This window comes from Astatotilapia calliptera, chromosome 3, assembly GCF_964374335.1.
Source record: "Astatotilapia calliptera chromosome 3, fAstCal68.1, whole genome shotgun sequence".
In the NCBI taxonomy this organism is placed as follows: domain Eukaryota; kingdom Metazoa; phylum Chordata; class Actinopteri; order Cichliformes; family Cichlidae; genus Astatotilapia; species Astatotilapia calliptera.
Window position 1 is genome coordinate 81,000,066 of NC_137424.1, and position 24,249 is coordinate 81,024,314.

Consider the following 24,249-nt stretch of genomic DNA (forward strand, 5'->3'; position numbering starts at 1 on the left):
ACACGGACAAGGGAAAAAAACCTAGCCTGCACAACAATATTAACATTATTGTACACAGCCAGCTCCGTTTCTTCTCTTGTATCACAGCTATAGCTTTAGTTCTCTATCTCTTTTCACATTTCTTTCACATTACCACAGTAATACATTACATGCATGCTTTGAATATATCTCTCGTTATACATGAAATTATTTTAACCATGTAAACAACAAATGAATTTCTTGTTCTCTTTTTAACCATGAAATTATGATTAATAGGTATAACCAGCAAGATAATACATTTTTCCAATCATCCTTCGAGTATGCTAAACAAATCCTACCACAACAGCATTTCAACCGTTTTTAAACAGCAAATTACCACTCGCGAATCGGTATGAACAGAAGAAACAACTTTTAGCAACAGACTAACACATTATTAACTTTTCAAACCCATGGGCTAAACTCACCAAAATGTTAGAAAATTCCGCACGAGCTATCCGTGACCTGTCTCATCTATTTCCACGTGCGAAAAGATCTAGCTCATGTGAAATGATGGTCTGGTGTTTTGGAAGACGGGGCTAAAACCACCTTCAACCAATGAAAAAGGCATTTATCCCTTGTGATCCAGCAACAGAAAATAAAGTTTGCTAGAGGATCACACTTCCTTTTTTCAAAATAAATGTTTCTTTTCAAAATAAAATAATGAAAATACATTTATACAATCAAAACGAAAACAAGAAAAAAATAACAAAAGGTAGTTTTCTCTACTGGGTTACAGATGCACTACCAAGAGACAGACCAGTACATCAGGAGTCGTGGAGGGGGCCGTAGGCGAGGAACAACCCAGCAGCTAGACCGCCACCTCCACCTTTGTGCAGGAGGAGCACTGCCAGAGCCCTGCACAATGACCTCCAGCAGGCCACAAATGAGCAGGTGTCTTCTCAAACAGTCAGAAACAGACTCCATGAGGTTGGCATGAGAGCCTGACATCCACAGGTGGGGCTGTGCTTACAGCCCAACAATGTGCAGGACACAAGATTGGCAACTTTGCCACTGGTGCCTTGTGCTCTTCACAGATGAAAGTAGGTTCACGTTCAATTCAATTCAATTCAATTCAATTCAATTTTATTTATATAGCGCCAAATCACAACAAAAGTCGCCTCAAGGCGCTTCATAGATACAGAGAAAAAACCCCAACAATCATATGACCCCCTATGAGCAAGCACTTTGGCAACAGTGGGAAGGAAAAATTCCCTTTTAACAGGAAGAAACCTCCGGCAGAACCAGGCTCAGGGAGGGGCGGGGCCATCTGCTGCCACCGGTTGGGGTGAGAGAAGGAAGACAGGATAAAGACATGCTGTGGAAGAGAGACAGAGGTTAATAACAGATATGATTCAATGCAGAGAGGTCTATTAATACATAGTGAGTGAGAAAGGTGACTGGAAAGGAAAAACTCAATGCATCATGGGAATCCCCCGGCAGCCTATGTCTATTGCAGCATAACTAAGGGAGGATTCAGGGTCACCTGGTCCAGCCCTAACTATATGCTTTAGCAAAAAGGAAAGTTTGAAGCCTAATCTTGAAAGTAGAGATAGTGTCTGTCTCCCGAATCCAAACTGGAAGCTGGTTCCACAGAAGAGGGGCCTGAAAACTGAAGGCTCTCCCTCCCATTCTACTTTTAAATACTCTAGGAACAACAAGTAGGCCTGCAGAGCGAGAGCGAAGTGCTCTAATAGGGTGATATGGTCCTACAAGGTCATTAAGATAAGATGGGGCCTGATTATTTAAGACCTTGTATGTGTGGAGCAGGATTTTGAATTCAAATCTGGATTCAACTGGAAGCCAAAACAGGAGAAATCTGCTCTCTCTTTCTAGTCCCTGTCAGGACTCTTGCTGCAGCATTTTGGATTAGCTGAAGGCTTTTCAGCAAGTTTTTTGAACATCCTAATAATAATGAATTGCAGTCGTCCAGCCTGGAAGTAATAAATGCATGAACTAGTTTTTCAGCGTCACTCTGAGACAGGATATTTCTAATTTTAGAGATGTTGCGCAAATGGAAGAAATCAGTCTTACATATTTGGTTAATATGTGCATTGAAGGACATGTCCTGGTCAAACATGACTCCAAGGTTCCTCACAGCGTCACTGGAGGCCAAGGTAATGCCATCCAGAGTAAGAATCTGGTTAGATACCATATTTCTAGGCTTTTCAGGGCCGAGTACAATAACCTCAGTTTTATCTGAATTAAGAAGCAGAAAGTTAGTGGCCATCCAGGTCTTTATGTCTTTAAGACATTCCTGCAGTTTAACTAATTGGTGTGTGTTATCTGGCTTCATGGACAGATAGAGCTGGGTGTTCATCTGCATAGCAGTGAAAATTTATGCTATGTCTTCTAATGATGCTGCCTAAGGGAAGCATGCATAATGTAAACAGAATTGGTCCTAGCACTGAACCCTGTGGAACTCCACAATTAACCTCAGTGTGTGAAGAGGACTCTCCATTTACATGAACAAACTGGAGTCTATTAGATAGATATGATACAAACCACTGCAGCACAGTACCTGTAATACCTATAGCATGTTCTTTTTTTTTTTTTTTCTTTTTTTTTTTTTCTAAATGACATCAGAAACAGCTCGAAGAATGAATTAATGGCAGGACTTCTTTGAGCAGTTTTGTAGGAATGGGGTCTAAAAGACACGTTGATGGTTTGGAGGAAGTAATTATTGAAGTTAACTCAGAAAGATCAATTGGAGAAAAAGAGTCTAACTTAACATCAATGGTACTAAGAGTAGCTGTAGATAATATTACATCTGTGGGATGATTATTGGTAATTTTTTCTCTAATGATAAAAATTTTATTTGTGAAAAAGTTCATGAAGTCATTACTAGTTAACGTTAAAGGGATGGTTGGCTCAAAAGAGCTCTGACTTTTTGTCAGCCTGGCTACAGAGCTGAAGAGAAACCTGGGGTTGTTCTTATTTTCTTCAATCAGTGATGAATAGTAAGATGTTCTGGCTTTGCGGAGGGCTTTCTTATAAAGCAGCAAACTATTTCTCCAGGCTAAATGATGATCCTCTAGATTTGTGACACGCCATTTCCTCTCCAGATTACGAGTCATCTGCTTTAGGCTACGTGTTTGAGAATTATGCCAATTATCTATGAAGCCCACATCGTTTCTGGGACACCACACGTTGAGTAGATGTGACTGCCTGTCTGCATCCTCCAGCATGGCCAGTTAGGCAGTGGGTCAGTAACGGTGTGGGGTGGCATTTCTTTGGAGGGGGGGGCGCACAGCCCTCCATGTGCTTGCCAGAGGTAGCCTGATTCCTATTAGGTACCAAGATGAGATCCTCAGACCCTCAGTGAGACCGTGTGTTGGTACAGTTGGCCCTGGGTTCCTCCTAATGCAAGACAATGCTAGACCTCATGTGGCTGGAGTGTGTCAGCAGTTCCTGCAAGACCAAGGCATTACCGCTCTGGACTGGCCCGCCCATTCCCCAGACCTGAATCCAATTGAGCACATCTGGGACATCTTGTCTTGTTCCATCCACCTACAACACGTTGCACCACAGACTGCTGAGGGGTTGGTGAATGCTTTAGTCCAGGTCTGGGAGGACATCACTCAGGAGACTATCTGCCACCTCATCAGGAGCATGCCCAGGCGTTGTGGGGAGGTCATACAGGCACATGGAGGCCACACACACTGAGCCTAATTTTGACTTGACATTGGACATTACATCAAAGTTGGATCAGCCTGTGTTTTTTCTACTGAGGTTGTCTCCAAATCCATATCTTCATGTGTTTGATTTCTGTCGATAATTCTTGTGTGTTGTTTTTTGGTTTTTGTCAGCACATTCAACTATGTACGAACAAAGTATTACGATTATTTCATTCATTCAGATCTGGGATGTCTTATTTTTGTGTTCCCTTTATTCTTTTTGAGCAGTGTATGTTTCTGACATATGCTGACTTATTTCCTCAGATACTAACATTGTTAGGTTTTGTATTGTTGATTGTCATTTATGCTTAGAAATATTTAACCATATATGCTTAGAGGTGTATAATCAATTGTGTAGTGATAGGACTGTGATCTTTAGCAAGCTGCAAAGGCTTGGTGTGTATTCCACACTAGAATGCACACCCACAGCCTAGGAGCATCAGAGAGGTCCTATCTTCTCTTTATTGATATATATGGCATAGCAAACACACGTATATCTCTTTAAGTATAAGAGCCTTTTGTTCAGATGGACCCGCTAGACTCCTGGCACCAGCTTTGGGGAGTCTTCACAGGGTCACATCTTAACCGCACACAAATCATACCACACACACACAAAGGCAAGGTACTCTTTGTTTGTATGTAGATGTCGTATGTTAATGAACCTATGCATATTCATGTAACCTCAATAAAAGAGCAGTGTTACGGGGGAGCGGTCGAGAGCAACTGGGGCCAAGCGAAGGAACGGCGTTTGTCCGGTTCTCTCCCGTGCACGAGTAACATGAAGAACTTTGCCTACTTCATGTCTTGCTTGCGGTGTAATTATATTGTCTTCAATGTTCCAGCGAATAGGTTCAAGCTACAAACCTATCAAACGTGCTTCAGCTCGTCCTCTGTGAGCGGTTGGTGTCTTGGCTCAGGTGATCAGTTTCTGTTTCAGGTCACTTTCTACATGCTGATCATAACATGCAGGTGACCTCAGTCAGAAGGATGATCCAAGTGTTCTGTTTACCTGTCTGCTGTGGTTTCTTACAGATACCAGACTGTATCAGCCTGGAGCCTCTGTCCAGAGCTGTTGGCTGGTCACACAGATGAATAAGAAAAGTTCAAGGTCAAATGAGGAGAGAACTATCCCTGCAGTAGACAGCTCTGTGGCGATGTGTTTCAGTACAGTAGTTACTTTATAGGTGATAGGTGACTATCTCTTACCGCATACTACTAAATCTCCATTTGCACTATTTGCCTATTTGCACTTCTATGCCTCCTTACTTGAATATTGTATATTGTATATTGCATAGCTTTTTTTTTGTTATACGTAAAATTGTATTGTATTTATTTAAATTTTTTACTTTTTAATTATTTTATTTGCATTTTTTAATCACTAGGGTTTGAGAGTAACGAAATTTCTATTCTCTGTATGTCCTGTACATGTGGCAGAATTGACAAATAAAGTTGACTTGACTTGACTTGACTTGATAACAGTCTTCCCTGGGTTAATGCACAGTTTTCACTATTCAACATCTGAGTAAAAATAGTTGATGTTGTGCTTTGATGATGAAGGTCCAAGAAAAGGAACGTCGACATGTCCTGTACAGCGTAACACCCGCATGTACACACGGCATCAAAAACAATAATCTGTTTTTTTTTTAAGCCAAATAACTGTTCAAAGTGCAAGAAAGAATACACATGACATACAAGAACCAGTAAACTAAACACGTGGCCCCTCTACAGCAAACCTACATCACACACTATATATGTCACAATAAATGGAAAGAACTGCAGTTCATAGTGCTGTGACAAAGGATTCACATCTTTCCTCTTTTATTATTTTTCATGTTTCAGATCATCAAACAAATGTTAATATTAGACAACGATCACCTGGATTTCAAATTTTTTGTGACTTTTATTCCGTGGCGGAGCCACTGGATGTTTAATGTGTTGTTTTATTGAATTTTTTTGTGTTGTTCCCCCTGGCCAGGGTTGTTTTAATTCATTTTATATTTTTAACTGTTTAAGTATAATAAATTTTATTTTCAGTCACACAGTTTTTTAATTCGGTGCATTCCCTTGGCTGCTTCACTGCTCCGTCCATTTTTGAGGAGGGTTTCCCTCCTTTAATAACACCTGTGTTAAATCAAAATCACATTCCCACCGTTACATAACTGGCGTTGTCGACAGAATACGGAGTTAAGAGCAGTTGGTGGTAGCTGGGGGAATAACAAATATGATGATGTATGTGTATTCCAGTGCCCCAGTATTGCTGTGGTTTAAAGGGATAGGCCAAATAAGAAGATGGAGGATTAACTGTTTGGAGTTTTAGCCAAGGGCCCCCTGACAGTGTGCGCAGACATGAGTGTTTAGCCACAAGAAGAGGAAATGAGGAACGTCTCGCCTATGTTGTCGTTGCGGGATGTGGGGCAATGATTTGCTGCTAGTGCTTGGGATTAAGCACAAAGCCAGGAAGGCTGGAAGTATCCCCACAGTAGCAGCTAGGTGCAGCTTAGGACCTTAAGGCTTCTGGGTAGCTATGCTATGGTAAATGGCCTGTATTTGTATAGTGTTTTACTAGTCCCGCCTAGGGACCCCAAAGCGCTTTACACACCCAGTCATCCACCCATTCACACACACATTCACTGGTGGACGCAGCTACAGTTGTAGCCACAGCCACCCTGGGGCAGACTGACAGAAGCGAGGCTGCCATATCGTGCCATCAGCCCTTCTGGCCAACACCAGTAGGCGGTAGGTGAAGTGTCTTGCTAAAGCTGTCCGAGCCGGGGATCAAACCGGCAACCTTCCAATTACAAGGCAAACTCCCAACTCTTGAGCCACGGTCGCCCATGGGGACGTGAAAGGGATTGTTCGTTGTGGCATTTGACTGTATGGCGCACTTTGCTATATTTTCACTTGGGGGTAGAAAAAGGAACCGCACTCCAAGAAGGCTGCATGACTGGAAGCTGGGCCTTAGCAGGGACTGCTAATCTTTCAGTGTGGGGGGATGTCACGGGGTGGAAAGGGACTGTGTTAAATCAAAATCACATTCCCACTGTTACACAAACTCAACAAGTTAGGGGTTGCCTCCGTCCTGCCACCCTCATCATGTTCTACAGGGGCACCACAGAGAGCGTTCTGACCAGCTGCATATATGTGTGTGGTTCAGAAACTGCAATGTTGGCCATCTCAGCCAGTTATAACGGATTAAAGTGGCTGCCTAAATCATCGGAACATCTTTCCCTCTGCTCTAGGACATCTTCCACAAGCGCTGCATCAGCAAGGCCTCCTGCATCATGCTTGACCCCTCACATGGACTTTTTTCTCTCGTTCCATGTGGCAGACGCTATCGCAGCATCGGGGCCCAATCCTTCAGACTGCAGATAGCTTTTCCAACAAGCCATCAGACTCTTGAACTCATTACCTGCTCTCCCACTCCCCCTCACCACACGTACCCACACAGACTGTTAACTGACTGTATTATACTCAATACCACTGCATTTATAATGCAGATGCTGCTCTATCGACAATTCTAATTCTAAAGAATTCTGCTCATGTTTACAAGCTGCTCTCTTTCCCGGTCACTTTAAATCACTTCAAAGTGAATGTAACATTCCAACTTCCCCCTTAGTGTGTTTGTTGGGCAGCTTAGATAATGTCACTTCAGAAAAGAATATAGCCCATATGGTTTTCACTGCCCTATGCATAGCCAAGAAAACAGTCCTCATGAACTGGAAAAATAAAAACAATCTTAATTCTAACCAATATAGAAATTATCTATTAGATTACATTAGTCTTGATACAGCCTCTGCCACCACATTAGATCAATTGCTCTGGGCTCCTTTGATCAGCTCCATCACCTAGTGGGGGTGGGGGGTCATAGTTTGGTCCCGCCTTCACTGTTGTGATTGGTGTGGGGGTAGGGACAGGCTTAGGGCGTCGGGGGGTTCCCTGGAGGCATCTTCCTTGGGGGGCTCAACCCGGGGTAGCGGTCATGTCCGGTTGGGGGCTCTTTTGGCTCTCGGGTGACTGTTTCCTCGTGGCTGCGTGCAGCGGGGCTAGGGGAGGGTCCGTGCTGACGGACGTGGATTACTGACCTGGTAGCCTGGCTGATTTTCATTTTTTCCTTAATAAATGAATAAATAATTATTTCATTTTATATATACACACAAAAAATACACTTATAAATAACATACCTGATAACAAATTCATTTTATTTACCTATAATAAGAAAGCCCACAGGGACCCAAATTCTACACAAATAAATAGTAACACAAGACAACTATCAACAAAAAAGCGGGACTTATCGGGGTGGGTCCGGGACGGGAGTGGGGTTGTGGGGGCGCTCCGTCTCTGGGCTGGGGCCCTGGCTGGGGCTTGGGTCCTGGTAGTTGTGTTGCCAGGGTTGTGGGCGGGTGGTTGTATGGGGGCCCAGCCCTGGCGCAGGGTGCCGCCAGTGCATCGAGCCACCTGGGGGGCTCTTCGACTGGTGGGGGAGGTTGTTACATCTTGCAGGAGGTCTCCTCTCTTCAGGAACTCCCTCTGCAGGAGGGGGAGATACAGGAGAGGTGGAGGAAGATCTCAGCCTGGGTGTTTATTGTCTTATGTAGTCTGGAAGATGAGTGGATGATGGGGTGGGTGCAGTTTTCTCTGTGGTGGTGTGGGGTGGACTGTCCCAGACTCTGTGGGGTCAAGCGGCGCTGCTGTACTGGGCCCCGGTCCGGATGAGCCTGGGCCCCCTTTCCCTGGCGGGTCGCGGAGTATGGGGGTGCCTACTGGGGTCAGGGAGGGGTCACTTGCCCCTCCCTTCCTTCCCTCCCCATCTCCAGCTGCCTCCCTCTTCCCGCTCCACCACAACCACCCACACATGCAGGGCCTTGGAGTAGGGGTATGTCACCAGGGTGCAGAGGAGGCCACCCCCCCCCCCTCTCTGTCCCCTTCTGGCTGCCTCTGCCACAATTTTATCCCACAACTTAGACATTCACATTACTCACACTCTCATTACACATACATATAGGATCTTGGGGGTGGGCACGCTACATGGACTCCAAATTACCATCAGGGTGTACACCCCACCCCTGGCGTCGTTGCCCACCTCTCAATTTTAAATACACGTAGACATTGAGGGCTAGCAGGAGGGACCATGCGCTTACCTGCTGCTCTCTGGCAGGTAGCTCCAAGCCCTCCTGGGTTTTAAATGCACCTTAGAACACACATGCATCAACACTACAATGAGCGGGTGGAGGGAGGTTTGGAGTCTTCTCTCACCCCTGTTCTCTGTTGCCTTTTGGAGCGGGGGGGGGGGGGGGGGGGCTAGGAGGAGGAGTTGGCCGTCCGACTGCAGTCTGGAGTGTGGGGCCTCCCTGCTGCTGCGGAGTCGGGGCAGTCTGCTTCTCCCCACCGCAGGGAAAAGGGTAACACCACCTGGGTCTGGGTGCAGTTCCCCCCTCCAGGGGCAAGGGCACCTAGACCCGGTTTGTAGAGTACGCTTGGGGAGTGTGATCGTGTGTACAACGTCTCTTTATGTCTATAAAGAGACGCTGTACACATGGATGTTTGGGAATGGATGTTTGTATCTGTGTGTGCCTGTATGTCTGTGTCTATATGTCAGGTTGGGTGTCAGGCGCCACCTCTCTGGGGACATCTCAGGCCCTCCAAGGTTTGGAGGCCTATCTCCCCCTACCACCACTTCCCCTGCCAGTGGCGGACTCCCTCAGACATCGGTGCGTTGGTGGTTCTTTGTGTCTGGGGGTGGGCATCCAGGTACACACCGGCTCACTCCTTGGCGGCCGCTTATCAGCAGAGGTGGAAAGAGTACTCAAAATTTGTACTCAAGTACAAGTACTGTTACACTGGTTAAATTGTACTCAATTACAAGTAAAAGTACTGGTGTTAAAAAAAATACTTGAGTAAAAGTACAAAGTACTGTTCTCAAAAACTACTCAGAGTATTAATTACTTTTTAACAGACTGATGTTTTATTCTGTTGTCAATAGCAGGCATTCAACTCGATTCACCAGTATAAATATTTATGTTCAAAGCACATTTTTCAGATGAACAAGGTATAGAAAGGTAACTTGTTTTGTAAATAAATAGATATAAAAGAGGGAATTTTGTTTGTTAAAACAATGACAAAAATGTTTCTGAACATGCGTAGAACCATTTAAACTTTTCCCCATACACTGAACAACAGGCAGGTAAGTGTCTTAAAGTCTTAGCATTTCTTTCACACTTTACTTTCTGAACCTTTTGTTCAGTTTCAGCAAGAGCTGGTTTTCTAAATTAACAGAGGCAATCCGACTTCGTTTGGCAGTGAAGAGTAGACCAGCACAGCTAAAAAGTCGTTCACACGCAGCAGAAGCAGGCAGAGCTGTGTTCAGTTTAAGAGAGAGGTTTTTGATGGCTGAGAAGGAGTGCAGCAGCTCCATGGTGTCTGTGGCACAAGCAAGATAACCATCAAGCTCAACTGCACTTTGCAGCCTTCTGGAGATTGGTCTGGAGAAGAATTCATCTTCATCAGATGACTCTCTTTGCTGATCCTCACTCTCATGCTCTGTCGTTTCAAGATGTTGTTTGATGTATGTCAAGGCTGTAATTGCAAGTAGATAACACAATTTTGTTATTTAAATTTCAGTGATTATTCCTGAACACAAATTTAAAATCGGCAAATTCTCAAAAAGGATTGTTTAGTATTCAGGACAGACCATCAATAACTTACAATGTATTAGGTGAAATACTCACTTAAGCATGTGTTCAAATGTAAAACACAAAACTGGGATCACATGAATCCTTACAAGCCTCTGTTACATCTGCTCTGTCAGTCCAGGAAGTCTTGAACTTGGGTAAGAGGACTGCAGCTGCAGCCAACTCTGGATCCTCCATCATCGCTCCAAAATGCTTTTGAAGGCCATTTTGCAGGGCTCTGATGAGTGGCACGCATGTCTTGCTTGATGTCTCCAGCCTGCTAAGTTTGGACAGTAGTTGTTGGATTACTGGCAGGAGCCATCCCATAAAGGAAGTGGACTCAGACTGAAGGATGTTTGAAGCTTTCACCAGTGGCTTCATGGTGGTACAGTACTCCCTAAGGAATGCAACTTCTGCAGGACTCAACCTGTAAGACACAACAACAAAACCCACCATGACTATAATAGGGATCTTCTGATTTAATATTAAGAGTCTGCTCACGTTTTTAACCATCCATTAAGGAAAATTCACAAAATTTGAAACCATATTGGTAGGTGTCCAATTTTACTCACATTTTCACCTTGAACTCCTCACAAATGCTCCTGATGGCATCTTCCCCCTTCTCATCAATGATGCGTATTATCCTTTCAATGGCAAGGTAGGTTGAATTCCATCGTGTTGCATTGGGACGAATGATCTGTAGCTCACACTTGTCCTCTACCACTTCATTAGCCAAATGAGATCGGCCAGTTTTGTTCCAAATGGCCTGGCATTTTGCAAAGGTTGCACGGGAGAGCCTCTTGTAGGTTTCATTCATGCTCTCTGCTAGGGCAGCATCAGTTGTTGCCACAAGGTTTAGCAGGTGACATGCACATCGCTGATGAGGCGGAAGTTGATACTCCAAACCAGAGTCTTCATCAAGAATTGCACTTGCCTCATGGTAGTCCCTATGGTCAGTCAGGTCAATAGTTTCTGGGTCTGCTTCATCTTCAGCTTCATCTGCATCATTTTGTGCCCCAAACATGTGGAAGGCCTTGACAAAGTTGGATCCACTATCAGTTGTGGTTCTTACAACTTTGCCTCTAATCTTGTATTGACAATGGATATCATCAAGCGCACCAGCAAGCATGTCAAATGTGTGAGACCCTCTCAATCTTTTGCATGCTAGTGCTGCAGATCTTCTTTCCAGGGACGCTTCCTCTATCCAATGGCATGTGACTCCAAGGTAACTTTTCTGATGAGCTGACCAACAATCAGTAGTGGTAGCAACAAATTTGACTTTATCCAATGCTGCAACCAAAGTCATCTTCATGTGATCAGCAGCTTCACAGATTCTGGCACGGACAGTGGGTCTGGAGATGACTTTGGCTTGAGGTTGTAATGTGGTAACCAATTCTTTGAAAGATGGCTGTTCTACCACTGCAAATGGCTGTAGACCCTCACATATGAAATTGATGACAAGCTTGTCAACAGTTGCTTGTGGAACATGTTTGTTTGCAGCTCTCAACATCAGGTCTGGTAACTTGGCTTGTGTATTTGCTGAGAGCTTGTTTGGTGTGGCTGTGGTCTTTCGCTGTCGAGATGTTGATGCCACAGTGATATTGTACTGCTCAATCTTCGATGGATGTTTCCTCTGTAGAGATAAATATTATCATACGTCAGGTTCATACATTACTTCATAACATCACTGTGATTAACACTAAAAGAAAACACATTTTTAAAACATTATTCAACTAGACTTGAGCTAATCTTTGATTGTTGAGCATAGTATAAAAGAGTGGTGAATTGGTAAAATTTTGCAGATATATTGCTGTATTTATTCACAAGTGTAAACCAATTTTGAACGATCATTGCAAAAAACATGAATTTCTGTATACATTCTAAGTTCTGTAATATGTATACTATCTGTAAAAAGAGTATCGACCAATGTATCAGTATCTAAATTTTTAACTCCTTTTTATCAGTATCACCCTAAAGTTTTCAGTATTAGTCAGGTCCTAAAAATACTAAGAGAGCAAAATATGTGTATCTAGCAAATCTAATTTAAGAAAAGGGATCACATACACAAAAATGCTGCCCATACAGCTAACAAATAAAACCAATCCACATTATGTTCTTTAAAAAAAGATATCATATTGGGAAACATATAACCCTACTGATTAAGAGCCATGTCACTATGATAGACCTATATCAGGCCAATGATACTGATCAACTGATCCATCAATCGGGCTCTGGTACATGTCAGCTGAGAGCTGGAAGATTAATTTGAGATGCAGCTCAGCACTGTGTTCAAGTTTGTTTGTTTGTTTTTTTAAATAGGCCAGCTGATTGTAGGCCTGTGAGTTTTAAATGACTACAAGTTTAATTTATTGTAATGACGGTGGTTATCCAAATAATAAGCTAAAACATTCCTACGAATTGTAGCTCAATTATGCATGCACATACGCACATTAGCTAGCTCCGTCTTATTTTAATATCAGGCTAACCAATGGCGGTGACAATATCTTAGCCAAACTAGTAACCTTAACACACATGAAAAATAAGAAAGCAATATCATACACGTATAGTTGTAAAACCTCTTACCTCAATGTGTTTTTTTAGATTAGATGCTGAAGTCTTGTAAGCTGAAATGACTGTAGAGGTCAAACAAAGTTTGCACTGCTTCTGGACGCAGTCTCCTTTTCTTCCTCTGTACACAAAAAATTCCTCCAGGTATGGCCACGGGCACGCGTCCTCCGTCTTTTCTACGTCGTTTTCATGGTTGACAGTGTTGTCCTCTGTCTCCATTTTGGCTTCTTTGTCTCCAAATCTTCCGTCTATAAAGTAGTTTGTACTCCACCATGTAGCACCTCCAGACACCTGTGCCTGCTGCTGCAGCGGAGTTTATTCTTTGCTTACGTCTTAAATTGGCGTGGTTGCGATTGCACGGCCTTATTGGCTGCAAAAATGCAGACGAAAGGTTTGAATATTAATTCAAATTGTAGGCGTACTCAGTAGTGACTTTTGATTTTATAAGTAGCGAAGTAGATTACATGGTGTAAGTTGTACTCAAGTATGAGTAAAATTACACACTTGAAAAATTACTCGTAAAAGTACAAGTACCCAAAAAATGTACTTAATTACAGTAACGTGAGTATTTGTAATTCGTTACTTCCACCCCTGCTTATCGGGGCCTGGAGCCTGGGGCTCAGTCACTCAGGCACAGCTGGCTGCCGGCGGAGCTCACGGGCGCGTCACTGTAACCCCCCCCCCCCGGCTTCTGTTCCGCGGCTGCTGAGTGAGCCCTCATCTGGGACTCTCCTCAGCTCTTTCTGGGACAGTGGCGCGGCTGCCCCTCTGTTAGTCTTCCTTGGTCTCTTGTGTTCTGGGGGCCTCTGGATGTCTGGAGTTTTGATCTCCTCCATACCTGCTTCATGCCCTGGAGGACGGGGCTGTGGCCCCCCCACACCCTCTAGCAGATCATTACATGAAGGAACCTTTTAAAAACAAGCGCGTCCATGCTCACAGGTGTACACACGGGTGATCACACCCACAAACTACACCCTTTTTGGCTCCTACCTCAAAGCACACTGTGTTCTGTTGATCTTATGTGCTGCACAATAATGTTTAATATTTAGTATTTACTGTCATATTCCCATATATCATTGTGATGTTGTTTATTCTATTACTCTTGTTCTCTTCTGCTTGCTTTCTTTTTTCTTTCTCAGCAGGTGATCCAGGTGATTGATATATGCATTTTTTTTCTCTGCCCGTTCTGTTGGTTTTTGGTTTTTGCCCTTCTCCCCCGTCCCTCTTCTCAGCTGTTTCTCTTTCCCTCTTTCTTTCTCCCCTTCTTTCCCCCAGTCAAGTCTGTCCCGTATTCAGTAAGTGAAAATAAAATAAACAATAAAAGGTGAATCAAATGGACCATTATGGCAAGGCTGGGATGGTCAGTTTGGTAAAGTAAATCCGTTGGGCATCTTTCTTTGCCTTTAGACAACAATTCTGATGGCAAAAGAGCCAAACGGGACAGGCAAAAAAAAAAAAAAAAAAAAAGAGAGTGGCACTGGGTACTTGGCCTGGAGGATTAAAACCATACAGAGATGCACTGCTAAAGAGAGGCGATTAACTTCTGCAGGTAACATTTATAATTCAGTGGAAATACATAATATAGTTCCAAATTGTGGTTCTGTATTAATAATGGTTATCAAATGTTGTTATTAGTTTTGATAAAGTTGTATTTCATGTTGTCTAGCGCCAGGAGATGGATCATCGGGTGAAGACCAGTGTGGTGGACCAACTGTCAGATGAGAGTTGCAGTTTGTTACAGAGAGGTTACTGAGTGAGGATGAGTGCAAGGATACAATCTCTCTGATGAAACATTCAGCTGATGAAGACACACTCAAGAAGAAGATGAAAATGACATTTGTTTATCGGCACAACATGGTCCTTGACCCCCTGCTGTCAAGCAACATACTGTCTGTGTTTCCACGTTTCAAAGATATCAAAGGCTTGGTGAATATTTTTCATTATTTTGACAATGTAAACACACTTTAATATTTTGTAGAAAGCAGATATAATTCTCTATCCCTGTTACAGATCGAACAGGATTTTGTACTGATGTTTGGTGAGGATGTATCAGGCAGGTTGCTGGAGAGGTGGCCAACAACATTCAAAAGAAAGATTATCCAACAAGGCAGGAAGCTTCCTTCTACCACTGACCTGAAAGAACTCTTGCTGGCAGCTGACTCTCCTGAGGATGCCACTGAAGTAAATGCTGACATTGGTATATATAATGTTTGTCACAGAACAGCTGTCTTTTTTGTATTTTGGGTCTACTCATACATTTTGTCAATCCAGATGCATTGAAATTTGTTGTTGATGATGATTCAACTTTATTGAAAACAAATATTTTTTTCAGGCTGGGACAGCAATTCTATTGCTATTACATCTGATTCCACCATCTGGTCAGGGTCAGGTTGTGTTTCATCTGTGGAGACACAGCTCGTGTCACTACACTTGTTGCTAATCTACACTTTTTGGTTCATAGGCCAACATAAGGACATCTTTAACCTCACAGAACAGCAAATCAACAGCTTTTTACCAGCTTATATTATCTGAAACAATGATGATCATGCAGCAGTGTTTTTTTTAAATCTACGTAGATTCACAGAGGTGAAACAGGAGGTGATGAATGCGTCTCTGCTGCTTGGACTGATGTTCAGCGAGTCACACACAGATCCTACACTCATTCATTCACTGAGTGATTCCAGCTCCCACAGGGACCAGACTGAGTCCAAGTCCAGGTGAATGAATGCTGACTTTCCTGGGTGCTGCAGGAAGTAAGTTTGCTCTTCAGTTGGGCAGAGCTGCCTTTTTGTCAGTAGCCAGCTGCTAAATGCTAACATACAGAAGCTCCATGGGCGTAGATTTGGCATGGACGGAAGATAACAACAAATAATGATTAGCTCCCCCAGCAGGTTCAAATATCTGTTTGTGTTTTTTCTCTGCTGAACGTGTCCTTTCATAAAGGACGCTCCAGTTTCTTTGCCTTTAGACAACAATTCTGATGGCAAAAGAGCCAAACGGGACAGGCAAAAAAAAACAAAACACATTATGCCAATGAAGTAATAACAGTAAATTCAGACATGTGAGGTTGTGCTGAAAAGAATGATACCAAACAAGGCAAAGTAAATAGTTTTTAAAGGTGAAATGTAGAGGAAATATCAAAAACGGCTGATTATGTCGTGGACCTCAGAGGGTTAAAGTTATTTTTTAAGAAACGCAATAGTTACTTTTCCTAGTAATTAGTTACTTTTAAAATATTGTAACTCAGTTACAAACTCAGCTACTTTGTTAAAGAAGTAACTACTAAGTATAACTAATTACTTTTTGAAAGTAACTTGGCCAACACTGCTGATGCTGACCTCTCCCGGTTTGAGTTCTGACTCACTGTCCAATCAAAGCTCTTTGTTTCTCTCCTCACTTTCTTCCAGCAAAGTTTAAGAACGGCTCATGTTGGACCATCTTGATCACATCACTATAAATCTGTCAGTAATTTTGTCTCCAGTTTTATTTATATTGTGCCATATTGTAAGGTGAATACAGTATTACAACAACAGAAAGAAAACTTGAAGACTAATCCAGTGTTGGCTGTGGCTGGGAGGCCTGTGCTGTCTGAGCCTGATGCTGGATACTAACTTAACTTATTAAGTTAACTTGTACGTGTCTGAAACACATGAACAGGAAGCGACCGGCACAGGTGTTTATCTAGGACAGCTTTTATTGTGGCGGTGCCTCCTGTCAGAGTGCTACAGCTTCCTGTTGAGAGTCTCCTGAGAGGAGCGTGAGGTCCGAGGCAGTGAGGAGCTCTGTAACGGGACTGTGAGGATGAAAATGAGGCTGCTGTCTGTGATCCTGCTGCACGGTAAGAAGAATTTCCAACCTCTGATCCAGCACACACTCTGAAGGAGCTGCTTTTTCAGTGTGTGTGTCTCCTTTACACAAACACACAGAGATGTTTGCAGGGTTTATGTTCAGCCTCTGTCTGCTTGGACTTTCTGAAAGTTTCTAAAATACCACAGGTGTGGTGGACAGCGGGTTTGTTCCTTTGGGTTTCTAACCTGGATCCGAGTGTGTGTGCATGAACTTCAGTTGACTCTGAACTCTGTTAGAGAGTCTGCAAACTTTGAGCTCATCCACATGTAAATGCTCGTTTAGAGCAGTGAGCACAGAGTTTGGAAAAACCTCTTCCAGAGAGAAGGTTGTCATAAACTCTGCTTCTGTGCTCACAAGTCTTTATGCATCAGAGCTGTGTGCCTTTATTTGGCTTCATGCTACATGTGCTTTGTTACCGTTTAACAGGCTTTATTGATCAGCACCTTCCTGTGATAGTGCTGGAGATCGATTTTGTGCATTTTATGTAAAAAGACTGTTTTTATTTTTTGTTTTTCCAATGGAAAGTCTGCACGTTCATGTGGACACAAGCCTGTTCATGATACGAGTCAGGGTGATGTGGGGGAGGGATTGACGGTTTCTAATATAAAGGACACAGAAAGAGAAAGAGAAGGATGAGACCGTTACACTGATAATCCAGACGACTCTCCACTAGTCTGTACTTGTCAAAACTGGCATCTTACACCATGAAACTGTTCTTACACTGTTGTTTTATAACCTGTTCAAAACACTGACATGAGTCCACTATCAGATAAGATCATTTGTAACCTTCACTGTTTCTGTGCTGTGATGAAACCTGACTGAAACTCTTCAAATAAGCCATTCCTCCACAGATGATCTGTTAGCTGTTTGACAACTACTCTTTGATATAAAAGGACGGTTGGATACTGGCGTATAATTGGCTAAGGCTCTAGAGCAGCGGTCCCCAACCCCCGGGCCACAGACTGATACCAGGTGTGAAATTTATGGTTTTCAGGGTTTTTATCTTTATATTTTTATCATTTTTATCAGTAATTCGGTTTCCATGGGTCTTTTCCCGTGTGTTATGACCAAATCTTGTATTTTAGGTACTGGTACTGGTTTTATTTTGTTGCATTTATCTGCAACACCATAAAGGGCGGCCCGTAAAAACATTTTCGGACAGAAACCGCTCCGTGGCCCAAAAAAGGTTGGGGACCGCTGGTCTAGAGAGTAAAGGTTTAACTACAGCCAGCTTGAAAGCCTGTGGTGCTTAGCCGATTATTAGAGATAGGTCAATGGCTACCCTGGGTAACGAAATTCTAATAATCAAACTGGAAAAATGTGGGTTTAGGGGTGTAGTATTGGATTGGATAAAAAGCTATGTGATGGATCGACAGCAATATGTACAAATAAATGAGTTTAAATCTAAACTGGTGGATATTGAATGTTGGAGTACCTCAAGGATCAGTATTGGGTCCAAAAATATTTATTGTGTATATAAATGATATTTGTAAAATATCGAAGTTACAAAAATATTTGCAGATGATACCAATATACTTTGTTGAGGTGTGGAATTGCAAGAGGTTTTGGACGTGATCGCAAAGGAGTTAAACACATTAAAGAAGGGGTTTGATAAAAAGAAAATGTCATTAAATTTAAATAAAACAAAATTTATGTTATTTGGAAATTATAAAAAAACATTAACATTGAAATTTGTGTTGATAATATATATCTAGAAAGGGTTAATACCATAACATTTCTTGGTGTGATCATTGATCATAAGGCCTGTTGGAAATCACACATCACTTATGTGAGGGTAAAGTTAGCTCGGGGCATTGCTGTCTCGGGGAACAAAACAATTTCTGGATAGGAAAACATTGTACATGCTATATTATGCTTTACTAATACCATATATGAGTTATTGTGTAGAGGTTTGGGGAAATACATATAAAAGTAATATCCAGACTATAATCATAATGCAGAAAAGGGCTATTAGATTAATAAATCAGGAGGGGTAAAGGGCTCACACAAACACACTCTTTATTAAGACGCAAGCTATAAAATTCCAGGATCTGGTGAAGTTTAAAACAGTGCAAATAATATATAAGGCAAGGAAAGGGATGCTCCCAATGGAAATAAGTAAATGGTTCTTAGAGAGAGAAGGGTGGTATAATTTTAGAGGGAAGTGGAATTTAGAAATACAAAGAGTAAGAACAACATTGAAAAGATTCAATTTTCAAGAGCGGGAGTTAAATTCTGGAATGAGTTAAAAGAAGAAATAAAGATCAGGATATAAAGGGATATAAACCAGTTTAAAATAGAACTCAAAAAATAAATATTAAATAAGTATAAGAATGAAGAAAACACAATTAACCCAACACAGTAGTCAAAGTGATGTTTATTTTCTTTTGCAAATCAGTAAATCTAAATATATTTTTACTTGAATATGAGAAAATAAATTGTGTGTGTGTTTAGATAGAATTATGAAGAAATGATTAAGATGTCAACCTAAGGGGTCAGAGTTAAATAAGTATATACTTCTGCCTACTCCCTTTCAAACAACTGCATGGGATGATATTATGAAATGTTGGTGAATGTATGTGTTTGAAATAAAAATGAACTGAACTAAAATATTATCACTTCTGTAGTTGGGTAAATATCTGCTTTATCACCAATAATGATTGAAATTATAAACTTTTCAAATGCTATCTGCTCTACATCATCATCATGTTGGCCAAGAGGAATCTAATCTGTCACCATGCCTGTTCACTAAGAGATGAGCAGCTTTATGATGGCGCTGTCTGTGATGATGATTATGACGAGATTATGATGGTCCATTTTATGTCTAATGTCTTTTCAGATTTAATAATAATAATGGATTGCATTTATATGGCGTTTTCTAGGCACCCAAGGCACTTTACAATTCCACTATTCATTCACTGGTGGAGGCAAGCTACAGTTTTAGCCACAGCTGTCCTGTCCAGACTGACAGAAGCGAGGCTGCCATATCGCACCATCGGCCCCTGTGGCCAACACCAGTAGGCAGTAGGTGAAGTGTCTTCCCCAAGGACACAACGACCAGGACAGAGAGAGGGGGATCAAACCGGCGACCTTCCAGTTACAGATACGCTTCCCAACCCCCTGAGTCACGGTCGTCCCATATGTAGATTAAAGCACTGCTTGCCTTACTTGTCCAGACAGAGCACCACACTCCATCCATGGAGTGTGGAGCATAAGTCCTTCCCTTAAATCTAAGCTCTACGTCCTCTCCTGTCCTTCTTTCTTATCTTCTTAACTTTCTCCATCTCTGAGTGAAGTTAGCTCTCTTTCTTTCCTCTCTTTGAAATACAGCAGCTGGACCGTTAACTGTAACACACTGTGAGACAAACTGCACACAAATAGTTTGTGTGTTTGCTGATGTTTGTTGTGCTCATAGAAACGCTGCATTTGAAATGACCTGACTTATAATAAACCGTTACTGCCTTTATGCTCGCTCCTCTTCAGCAGGGCTAGCTAGATGCTGAAGTAGTGTGACTTACTGCCCCGCCCACTTTTACCCGAGTGTGCACTGTAACAAAGTATTTTTACTTTGGTAATGCCCACCTCTGTTGATGAATCATGCAGGATTTAAGAGAATGAAGCCCGTACACCAGGAGTGTCAAACTCCAGGCCTCGAGAGCCGGTGTCCTACAGGTTTTATATCTCACCCTGGGTCAACACACCTGACTCCAATGATTATTTTATTACCAGGCCTCTGGAGAACTTCAAGACATGTTGAGGATGTTTTAGCTATTTAAATCAGCTGTGTTAGATCAAGGACACATGTGAAACCTGCAGAACACAAGGCTTGGAGTTCCCCACCCCTGTAGTACACAGTCACACTTTCTCTGACCCTCAGTGACCTCTGACCTTCAGTGACCTCTGTCCTCCTGTTGCAGGTGTGTGTGTGCTGCATCTCTCTGCACTGACTGTTTCTGCAGGTGAGTAGATGGAAGTGAAAACCATCAGTGAGACTCCAACAAGAACACAAATACATTTAGTCTGTCTGTGTATCTGTCTGCCCTTCAGTCTCTCTGAGTGTAACTCCAGATTACAAGCAGTTCTTCAGTCGTGGTGGTCTGGTGATTCTGTCTTGTGATGATGATGATGATGAACAAAGAGTTGATGGATGGACAGTGAAGAGGACCAGAGGAGGAATCACTGAGAGATGTGGAGCAGCTGAAGGCCTTGTTCTTAAAAGTTCTCTGTGTCAACTCAAGTTGCGTAACCCCTCTGATGGAGCTTACTTCTGTGAAAGCTCATCTGGACAGCGTAGTGATGAAGTCAATATCACTGTTTCAGGTACAGATGTTCCAGCTGTGTCTGTATGACTCTGTGTGTTGGTGGAAGTCTGTCTCTGTATCACTCTGTTTGTGTCTCTGTTGGTCAGCTGGTTCCCTGATCCTGGACATCCCTTCATCTCCTGTGTGGACAGGAAGTAATGTGACTCTGCTCTGTGAAAGCAGAGATGGTGAACCGGTGAAGTCTTATTTCTATAAAGATGGGGACATGATTGAACCTGATCCTAAAGAAAATTTGACTCTCACTAATGTTCAGAAGTCTGATGAAGGTCTCTACTCGTGCTCCACTGAGGATCATCCACATACTCATGAAAGCAGGCTGACAGTCAGAGGTCAGTGCAATGATCTTTCTTATTCAACCTGTTTTCCTGGACTTTAGTAGAAATGTCATAGAGATCAATGAAAGGTGGTAGGTTATATCTTACTTTATCGATACATGTTCTCTTAATGTATTCAGGTCACATAAACAGAGCAGCCAGAGAAAATTATCCCATCATTACAAAGGTTGGAATATTAAAGAAGGAACAAAGAAGTCCATCTTCACTGTGGTGGCACAAAACCTCTATTTGACTTTAAAACTCTGCTGGATTTACTAAAGAGACTCAGTGTCAGGTTGTGACTGACAGATGTGAACATTAGTTTCTTTTCAGGCCCATGTTTCTCTTTCAAAAGGAGAATATTTGAATGAATCACACAAATGTGAGTTACTAAGGTTTAACCGCAGAGAAAAGCACATCTTATAGCTGCTGTGAAAGATGCAGGGAGTCAGTTTGGAATGAGACCATCTCCTCTGCTGATCGGGCCCACCACAGTTGACACACCTGTCCATTGGTATTGTAGGTCGGCTAGCAGTCGTGTGTGTGTGAGGACAGTACAGGAGAGGACTCAGGATAGGCAGAATCCCTCGATCCAATCGTCTGCAGTTGATCCTGATCTAACTCATTTATTCTATAATGCTGATTTCTGTCTGCGGTCTTGGGATGAGAGAAGAAGATGGGTACGCCCAGACCGTCACTGCACTCCTCTCAATCCTGTGCCTGATAAAGTCCATAAATAAAGACTTTCATGACAGATAGTCTCAGTGTATCCTCAGTGTAACCTGAAGATCCTTTCTTTAGTCTTTCAAGAATTCAGACAGCTCTGTCTATCAGTGAGGAAGCTTCCACAGACTACTGGAACTGATGAGCTGACCAGACAATAAACTAACTGAACCATCTTTGTCATTGTTCCTGCAGATCCTCCTCCTACTGTAAAAGCTCCTCCTCCTACTACCCCTAAAACAACCACTCATGCTCCCAGTACTTCAAGCCCCCAAACTACCAAGAAAAAAACCCCTCCTGCTAACAGTAAATCAATAGAGGAAGATGAAGAGGTCGAGTTCGACTACACCTGGTCCCTAACCTATGGCGATTTTGTCCGTGCCTGGTTCTGGTATTAGTTCTGCTCCTTTGGAGGAAGCTAAAAGGTAAGACGTGTGTCAGCTGAGTCACAGAGCACATACATGTGTGTGTTAGGAAAGGTCAAAGGTCACCAGATCTGAGCTGCAATTGCTGATGTTTGTCTCTGAACAGGAAAGTGAGGACGCACTCTGCCTTATGGAGGACCTTCATCCTACTGTCTCTGATTGGCTGCTGTTCTGTGACATCATTGGCCCCTCCTGAAGCTCCAGTAACCAGTATAAAAGCAGGGGGTGTGTCTTCAGAGTGTCAGCTTTGCTGGTGTATCTTTACTGGGATTTTGCATGTTTGGTCTTATTATGCAGCACTTCGTGGGTTTTTAAAAAAAATGCTTTTAAGTAAAATATTTTGGGACATTTAAAGGTTTTCCTGCAGCTCTGCAATGACTTGTATTTTCAGACATGACAGCTGTGACTGTGTGTGTATTACACAGGTTTTGCGCTGTAATAATAAACTATTAAAGTTTCTCACCACAAACACATTAATGTCTGAGTCTTTGTTCAAGACTGCTGGAGAACAGCTGGTCTCCAAGCACAGCACCATGACAGGGTGGCAGTCAGTAGAAAAAACAGAAGATGTTCCTGCTCATCAGTGGGATGATATGTGATTAAGACTGTTAAATGGATGTTAATCCAGCCGCCGGCCACGCCCACACTGCCTCAGCTCACCGTCATGTTTGCTGTAAAATGTTTTAAAGGTAAAATATGATTTCTTCAATTAAGAAATTTTTATCTCAACCACACAAGGTGACAGCTTAGAAATCCCCACCTACTCCTCAGTTATAAAGCATCTAAATGGGAGAGGCCGAGTTTCTGCATTGTATAAATTATTTATGAAAAATTCCAAAGAATCAACACAGTCTATGTTAGAGGCATGGAGGAATGATTTGCAAATGGATATATCTTATGACAAGTGGTATAAATCATGCTCCTTGGCCCAGAGTCACACAATTAATGTGCAATCACGACTACTTCAATATAAATGGTTAACAAGACAATATCTTACACTGTCAAAAATGCATTATTTCAATTCAAACCCCCAGACACCTGTATTAAAGGTGGAGTGGACAGGGTCACTACATATGGGAGTGTCCAATCTTTTGGGAAAAGGTAATAAATCTGTTGAGTCAAATTATTGGTGATGTGATTCCACTTCATCCTAAAATATGTACTTTAAATACATATACCCGAATAATTTTGTACCTGCTGCAAACAACAGAGCTCTGTTAACGACTGGACTTTTGGAAGCCAAGCGCTGTATTGCTATGGGCTGGAAAAATCCAAAAATATGTGGAGTATCTCAGTGGCTTAATGGACTGACATCTATACTATCTATGGAGAAAATAACTTATACATTAAGAAGAAACTCTAACTTGATTTGTATATCTGTCCTTCCCTTCTGTTATGGTTTGCTTTGTTTTCGTTTCTATTACTATGTTCTTTCTGTTGTTGTTGTGGTACTTTTTTATTTATTTATTATTTCTTTAATGTTCACGGTGCACCATGTAAAACCGGTTAAAACCAATAAATAAATGTTTAAAAAAAAAGTAAAATATGACGTCTTTCGATCTGGTTTACTTCCTGGAGGGTGCTAGCTTTCTTCAGTGTCTCTGAGTCATGTTGATGATGGGCAGTGAGGAGGACCGAATAAAAAACATAACACATTGTAAATGTGATACCCGCTAAGATCATGTCCT

At 42.3% G+C, this 24,249-nt stretch overlaps 1 protein-coding gene across 1 annotated transcript; it reads left to right on the top strand.

The window, feature by feature from the left end:
- The first annotated feature begins 16,648 nt into the window (after nt 1-16,648).
- On the top strand, nt 16,649-23,030 carry LOC113010227 (uncharacterized). The gene is made up of 6 exons (XM_080299442.1): nt 16,649-16,766; nt 20,695-20,736; nt 20,825-21,097; nt 21,186-21,428; nt 22,332-22,561; nt 22,668-23,030. The coding sequence occupies exons 1-5, from the start codon at nt 16,730-16,732 to the stop codon at nt 22,532-22,534; spliced, it is 798 nt and encodes a 265-aa protein (XP_080155568.1). The 5' UTR covers nt 16,649-16,729; the 3' UTR covers nt 22,535-22,561; nt 22,668-23,030.
- Nucleotides 23,031-24,249: the final 1,219 nt, after the last annotated feature.